The sequence below is a fragment of the Phragmites australis genome, chromosome 8, assembly GCF_958298935.1.
Source record: "Phragmites australis chromosome 8, lpPhrAust1.1, whole genome shotgun sequence".
NCBI classification, from domain to species: Eukaryota; Viridiplantae; Streptophyta; class Magnoliopsida; order Poales; family Poaceae; genus Phragmites; species Phragmites australis.
In genome coordinates, this window is record NC_084928.1 from 28,222,459 (window position 1) to 28,230,576 (window position 8,118).

Consider the following 8,118-nt stretch of genomic DNA (forward strand, 5'->3'; position numbering starts at 1 on the left):
TCACCATCAACAACAATAAGAATTCACATGTATTGGCACTCCATGTCATGTGGATTGGCTTGTCTCTAACAACTCACCATGCAGACAACAATAGTAAGAACTCACGTGTATCAGCCACAGAGATTGGCATATCTATGAGAACTCACCATGCAAAACACAACAACAATAAAAACTCACGTGTATCGGCATGCCTCTGACAACTCACCATGTAGAATCAACAACATTAAGAACTCGCATGTATCGACACTCGACATCACAGAGGTTGCCATGCCTCTGACAACTCACCACGCAGATAACAACGATAAAAACTCAAGTGTATCGACACTCGACGTCGTAGAGATTGGCATATCTCTAACAACTCACCATGTAGAAACAACATCAATAAAAAATCACGTGTATCGACACTCGACAACACGACGTTAGCATATGTCTAAGAACTCGTCATGCAGAAACAACAACTATCAACTCATATTTATCAGCACTCCTTAGCAGGATATTAGCATACATATAGAAACAACAATAGTAGGGACGGGTGGAAGCAGCACCACCAACTCTTATGGCATCATAAACCCTTCAGAAAAATTCCAAAAAAAAAACCTTTAGAAAAAAAAATTGAAAAGAGAGCAATCCCTCCACCTCTTCAGTCTTCCCTCCCCATGTGCGTGAAACAGCACCACCTCACACTCCCTCTTTAAATATCCCACCACTTCCCTCTTCCCCACCACCACCAGTCCACCGCCTCCGACTCCTCACTCTGCTTCACCAAAACCCCAACCGGATCAACAAGCGGAAGCGCAGCGGCGGCGCGATGCTGGAGGCGGCGATCCCCGCGCTGTGGACCTCCGTCCACGGGTTTTTCACGCCGGCGGTGCTCTTCATCGTCCTCAACATCGTCATCGGCACCATCGCCGTCACCTCCAAGGTTGGCGCGCCGGCGAGCGCCGTCTCCGAGGGAGAAGGCGCTGCTGCGGCTGCGGGTGGAGCTCGCGCAGGAGGGGAGCAGCTACGGAGGTTGTCCCGCGTGCCTTCGATGGCGTTCGAACGGCTCCGGTCGTTCAACCTGTCCCGCTTCGCCGCCCCCGCGCCCGAGCCCGCGGTGGCTGGGGTGATGGATCTGGGGTACGAGCAGCCCGCGCTGCCGGTGGAGAAGCAGGACAAGGAGGTCGAGGTCGAGCGGGAGCACGAGCACACGCACATGGAGAGGAGCAGATCGGAGACGGCGGCGGAGGCGGAGCTGCCGCGGCTGCCAGCGAGGCTGCACAAGTCGGCCAGCGAGAAGTCGGCGTTCGCGCACTTCGAGGCCGAGGAGGTGGAGGAGGCCGTCCAGGCGGTGGAGGCGAGGCGGCCCGCGACGACCAGGGAGGGGGCGGCGCGCCGCGGCCGGCGGCTCCCCGACCCCGTGGCGGACACATCGGAGTCGGAGTCGGAGCCGGAGGAGGAGGCCGCCGCTGCCGGTGGCGGCGAGGTGGACGCGCGCGCGGACGACTTCATCAACAGGTTCCATCACCAGCTGAAGCTGCAGCGCATGGCCTCCATCCTGCGCTACAGGGAGACGATCCGTCGCGGCCATGCGGCGGCGGCGGCGGCGGCGGCGGGGGGCGTGTAGGTGCCAATCCGAGCAGACCGAGGGAGCTAGATGCAAGACGGCAAGAGCGAACCGAGGGTGGGTAAAAGTACAAGAAGAATAGAAGAGAAGAGAAGAGAAGAGATTGGGGGATTAGGAGGAGGTGATGGTAATTCCGTTCCCCCTTTCGTTCTCGTTTTCCGTTGATGCTAGTATATCGTAGCTTCATGCGACATCGCATCATGTGAATTATCGCAGTTTGATAAAAGGGATCCGTAGCTAAGTTGCTGTACATTTGCTGCTCTGTTTTCACCAACCCTTTGCAAATGTTTGCCAGTATCGCATCATCTAAAGTGAGCACACTCTGATTGTATGTTCTCGCTTTTGCTAATGGTGATCGCAAGGCTTAGCAAAACTAATCAGGTTCAAGGGTGTGATGCCTGTTTCTGTTTGGGGCAGAGGAATTCTGGAGCAATGCCTCTTTTCATTAATCGCGACACATCCATCCGGTGCTGTCCCCGTCGTGTTTGGTCGCTTTCCCCCTCTTCTTTAATCGGCCTCGCCTCGGCGCTTTCCTCGTCGTCGTCTTCGCATGGCCGCATTGGCGGCACGGCACCTGCTCACTTAATCGGCCGACAACAGGGCTGAGCGGCGCTTGGCACGGGCATATATAAAAGGAACAATTGCAAAGAAACCGCTATATAAAAACTTGTGATTCTGGCAGCAGCTCGTTTCATGCTGGTTGCGCTATTGTATTGTATTTCCATCAGCTGGTGGCGTGGCAGTTGCAAAGGGTTTGTTTGGTTCCTCGACGGCGAGTTTTCGTAGAGCCGTAAGCAGAGTTATTTTTGTTGCTTATATTTATCTGTATAAGCCGATATGAGTTTTTATTTGACTCATTGAATCTGTGACCTGTATCTGTCGGGTTATGTCACGGAGTGAGGCTTGAAAGGTTGAGATGCATATTTATATCTGTCCAATTAGGCCATATAATGAGGCTTGAAAAGATTAGATTGTATATGTCGAATCAGATTGTAACAATAGATATAGACAACTAAATGAGTTTTTCTATTCTACGGATCTACTGGATTAGGATAGGAGAGATCCGGAGAACAAGAAAAATAATTCTCAAATAAGGTCTGTAATTTGGCAACATAGCTCTGTAATTTGGCAATATTTAAAAAACTAGGTAAATTGGCGCGTCTACGTCACGCTTGTTTTTTTTTCACAAAGTATAACAAAAAAGACTAAAAAATTAGCTCACCAATTTTGGGGATCTCAATATTTATTTATAAATTTATTAATATTTAACACATTCATTTAATTATAGAGAAAATAGTGGTATTTTCATGTATGCACATAATTTTAACATGTAGACGACAGTAATACAAACCTAATTAAATTTGTTTAATTTTTTTTGAATTTTAGATATTTTCCTATATATTTTAGATTATTTTAACCGATTTATCAATATAACTATTATTACTTTCGCTAATTTTCTGGAATTTTGCAAAAGAACATTATATGTACATACACATATGTATGTGTATATATATGTATACATGCACGTACGTGCATGTACATATATGCATGCACATACTTATCTATATATATGTACCTACATATGTGTAGGGTCCACATAAACAGTAGCTACAGTATTTATCCTGGAATTGCTCCGAATCTTGGTCCTTTAATATATGTAATAGATAACTAAATAACAATGAATTTCGCATATAATTCCGGCCTGATCCGTACTAACGTGTGTTCGAAACAGGACATGCAAAATAGTTTTGCAGCAAACTTGAGGCTGATCCATCCATACCACAAGGTGGTTCTTCTGTCGCTGTGCTTGCGTGTGAATGTGATAGATAGACGCGCTTGTCTCTGCTCGGCCCCCAATGTGCGGTGCACATGCGATGCGAGCTCTGGATAGCATCGGATTCTCTGGGCGGAGCAAAACTAAATGGGATGATGACGAAACCTTTTTTTTTTCTTTCTTTCTTTCTTTTGACTAAAGTGGCGCCTTTTGATGATATGATTGGTTGGATCTTCGTAGGCGCATGGTGATGGGAAATTTGGAATGGAAAGGTTGAATGAACATCAAGGGAGGATAACCACAAGACTTGCACAAGATCTTTGTATCAAGCATGAAATTCCTGCCGGCATGCTCTTCACTTGTTTCTGGGACCAGTAACTACATACGTATTTCACTCACATAAAATTAATCTAAAATATAGTAATTAAAATAAGTAAAAAAATAATAATATAATAAAAGAGAGATTTGTATACACAAAATTCATAATATAATCATGTATTTTAAGAGGGAGTAGAATGACGAGTATCTGAACAGGAGGGTGGAAGGAATAATATCGTTGAAAGTTGACTGTTGTAGCAATGCTGTGAGGATTAAGATAGTGACCGATTTGTAAGAGGATTAAAATAATACTCGTATAGTATCTTGATGTAAAGACAAAGTGACGGAGGTTACCTCTATAATAAACGGCGGTGGAGGCGATACGCGGATGGTGACACACTCTCTCTAGAAAGTTAGTGCTTTAAGTGAAGTACGAGAGGCGGCGTACCTTCTGGAGAAATTCGACAATAAATGTATAGAAGGAAAACATTTGACATCTAGTTATTAAAGGCAAATAATAAGAGATTGAATGTATTTTTAAAATGTATCAAAGATAAATATTGAACATCTAGGTATAGAAGGTAAATAGTAAAAAATTAAATGTATTTTTAGAAGGAGAAACAAAATTCAACTTTGCATGTTGACCATTTGATAACTCAGATGGACGGTGCAGATCCATCAAATGTGTCACACCTCATGTATTTTATATGGATATAGATATTGATATTGATAAATTCTTAGACCACCTCCAACCGATTCTTGTCAGGGTCCAGAATCCTTTTCCCTTCAGCGTTCCAACGATTTCCCTTTACGGTTTTCGTTATGAAGAGATTCCCAAGGTTATTTCCTTTAGGACGGGTGTCGGAGAGTGAACTCCTGTCGCAGGGATCCCGAGAGACCCCTTTTTAGAGATTCGGCCGGGGGGATGATCCTAGAAAAGCTTGCACGGGAAATGAGCGGAAAAGGAAATAAAATGCGATGGCTTGCGGGGACACCGGGTTTTTGGACAGGTTCGGGCCGCGCGGAGGCGTAACACCCTACTCCTGTATGAGTGTTATATCTATCCTTGAAGGAGATCCTTCAAGGGTATATCTGGTTCTCGAGGGAGAGCTGTTTACAAAGAGCAGGAGGCTCTTATGTTCTAGCTAGCTGGTTTCTTGATTGTCTTGTGATCGGGGGTGGTGATTTCTTGTTCTTCGACTGACCTCTTGTTTTTCTCTTGTCCTCCTCTTTTCGTTGTTCGTCTCTCTCTCTTGTCTAGCGTCCTCCTTCCTTTCCTTTTATAGATGCGCCGACCTCGACATATCCTGAATGGGAAAGAGGGGATGCCAATGCCCAGGTGCCACGGAGAAAGGCCTAATCATCTCATTTTGGTGAAGTGACAGGGGCGGTGGAGGAAGGCGGCGCGCATTCGACCACTAGCCGCTGCGGAAGCTTCGGGGTGCCACAAAAAAAAGGCCCACCGGACAGCCTCAGAGGTGCCCGGTGCGCCCACTCTGTCTTGTTCTCCTGCCAGGGCAGGGTGGCAGGCCGAGTGCTTCGATTCTGGTAACGTTATCCCGAGGTGCGCAAGTGGAAACGGGACGGGACCCGTGCATTTAATGAACCCACGCCCCCCAGCCAGGGCATGGCCGGGTCTGACACTGGGGCGTGGGCAGCCGAGAATGTCAGGATGTCAGAATGCCAGGCCACGCGCGCCTATTAAATGCGGCATCGGGCCCTTGACTGGATGACACTCTGGCGACGGGGCCCTTTGAGTCTTCGAACGATCTTGCGCGAACCTTCTGGGGACCGAGTCCCCGCGGGCTGCCACGTGCAGCCCCGAGCACCCTCTCCCGAGCACTTTAGAGGGACCTTCGGGGCACCGAGTCCTCGGGGGCTGCCACGCGCAGCCCCGAGCACCCTCTCCCGAGTACTTCAGTGAGACCTTCGGGGCACCGAGTCCTCGCGGGTTGCCACGTGCAGCCCCGAGCACCCTCTCCCGAGTACTTGAGTGAGACCTTCGGGGCACCGAGTCCTCGCGGGCTGCCACGTGCAGCCCCGAGCACCCTCTCCCGAGCACTTTAGAGGGACCTTCGGGGCACCGAGTCCTCGGGGGCTGCCACGCGCAGCCCCGAGCACCCTCTCCCGAGTACTTGAGTGAGACCTTCGGGGCACCGAGTCCTCGCGGGCTGCCACGTGCAGCCCCGAGCACCCTCTCCCGAGTACTTGAGTGAGACCTTCGGGGCACCGAGTCCTCGCGGGCTGCCACGTGCAGCCCCGAGCACCCTCTCCCGAGCACTTTAGAGGGACCTTCGGGGCACCGAGTCCTCGGGGGCTGCCACGCGCAGCCCCGAGCTCCCTCTCCCGAGTCTCTGCTTTTACCTTGCAGGGTGGTGATATGTGGTGGGCGGCCGGTTTGGCCTCGGGACTTAGGGACCCCTGGTTCTAAATACACCGACAGTAGCCCCCGGGCCCGTTTGGCAGCCGATGGGACAGAGACTGCGAATGGGCCCTTCGTCGCGACCGAGGTCAAGGCGGGCCGAATGCCACGCGGCAAGCTTTCCGGAGGTGGCCCCTGCGGTTTCTAGACATCAAGCAGACCCCAACGGGCAAATGAGTGGACGCGTGTCCATACAACTTCCGAGGGGTGTGATAATCATACGGGCGGCCCGTGCGGTTGCCGCGCAGATCGAGGAAAATACGCCTGGCAAAATGCTGACATCGCGCGATCGGCGGGAGATTCGCCTGTCAGTTGCGTCGATCGAGGCGACACTTCGCCGAGCGAACCGTCGGGGCGGCAGTTTTTGAATTTTGAGATATAAAAGGGGGGAAGGATCGGTCCGTTCCCTTTTTTCACGCTCCCTCGCACTCGCGCTTCTGCTTCTTTCGTGCTTCTACTTTTCTCTCTCCTTCCACCGAAAACCACCCTCTTCTCCGACGAGATGTCGAAGGTTGGAGGGGGACGCCGGGATCGGGCTCCGATCAGCGTTTTGCCGGAGTCTCGCCTGAGGAATGAGGAGGCGGCGGACAAAATTAGGAAGCTGCTGGTGCCGGAGGGTCAGGAAGGCGCTGTGGCGGTGAAGCCGGCAACTCTGACGCCGGCGACGACCGTTCCCGGACGAACGGTCCTCTTCACCTCCTTCGTGGCGGCGGGGCTGGTGCCGCCGTTCTCCGCATTCTTCATGCAAGTGCTGGAGACTTACGGCATCCAGATGGCGCACCTGAGCCCCAACTCCGTCGTGGCGCTGGCGGTCTTCGCCCATCTCTGCGAAATGTTCGTGGGGGTGGTGCCGTCGGCGACGCTGCTTCGCCATTTCTTCGTCCTTCGACCGGTGGGGAAGAAGAGGGGGCACTCCACGGCGGATGTTGCGGGGTGCTGCAACCTTCGGCTTCGGGAAGGCCTGGGGGACCAATATATCCCCCAGGTGGTGCGCAGCAAGTGGGAGGAGTGGCGACGGGACTGGTTCTTCGTCGACACCGACCCCCACGAGCGGCTCGAACTGCCAGAGAAGGCGGCGGAACCTCGGCGATCGACGTGGGAGGCGCCGCCGCCAGAAGATGCGAGGCTAAAGCCGGTGCTGGAGCGCATCCTGGAGCTGCGCGAGTCCGGGCTAACCTCCGTTATGGTGGTCGCGGACTTCCTGCGACGTCGACTGGCGCCCTTGCGGGAGCGGGCCCGGCCAAGCTGGTTCTACACCGGGCCGGAAGACATCACCAGGACCCAGATCGGCGCGAGCTGGGATCTGGGGCAGGCGGAGCTGCGAGGGATGATCCGAGTGATCACCGGGTCGGAGGACATGAGCCGGGCGGAGCTTCCGTGGCCGGAGATGGCGCTCTGCGCCAATCCCGACCGGGTGGCTATCCTGAAGCGGCTGCCGGAGTTCGACGCCCAAGGGCCCGTGGACCGGCCAAGAAGCCGGAGTCCCGAGGCCTCCGAACTCCCCGGGCTGGAAGATCTCCTGGGCGAGGAGGGCGTTGGCAGCGCGGCGCAGGCCGGCGACGGGGCTGCCGCAACCAGCGGCCGCCGCGCCGGAGAAGAGGCTGCCCCCGAAGCTGCCGCGGAGTCGACGCCGGGAGACCGGGGAAAAAGACCCCGGAATTTGATCCTGCCGCCGGAGTCTCCGTCGTCGCCGACGGCAGCGGCGGCGTTCCCGGTGCTGGAGCCGCGCCTGGTGCGGATGGGGCCCGCGCCGACGCCTGCGACCACGCCGGCGACCTGCACGGCGGAGTCCGAGACTCGGGCGGCGGCACCCGAGGCCCGTGCTGTGGCCCAGCCGAGCCCCCAGCGGAAGAGGCGGCGGGAGGGGTCCGGACCGACGTCACCGGACCCGGACGTCCGGCTCCCAGCGGCCAAGTGGCGATATCGGTGAGTTATTTCTCTTGCTTTCCCATGGGTATTTTCGGCCCGAACTAAGTTTTGACTCTTTTACTTGTCTCC

General features: G+C 53.3%; 1 protein-coding gene across 1 annotated transcript; it reads left to right on the forward strand.

Annotated features, from left to right (window-relative positions):
• Window positions 1–706: 706 nt before the first annotated feature.
• Window positions 707–2,463, forward strand: LOC133926913 (pathogen-associated molecular patterns-induced protein A70-like). The gene has a single exon (XM_062373085.1). The coding sequence runs from the start codon at window positions 809–811 to the stop codon at window positions 1,604–1,606; it is 798 nt and encodes a 265-aa protein (XP_062229069.1). The 5' UTR covers window positions 707–808; the 3' UTR covers window positions 1,607–2,463.
• The last annotated feature ends 5,655 nt before the right edge of the window (window positions 2,464–8,118 follow it).

Excerpts from the sequence above, each read along its gene's own strand:
- LOC133926913 (XM_062373085.1), top strand. The coding sequence starts at position 809 with ATGCTGGAGGCGGCGATCCCCGCGCTGTGGACCTCCGTCCACGGGTTT.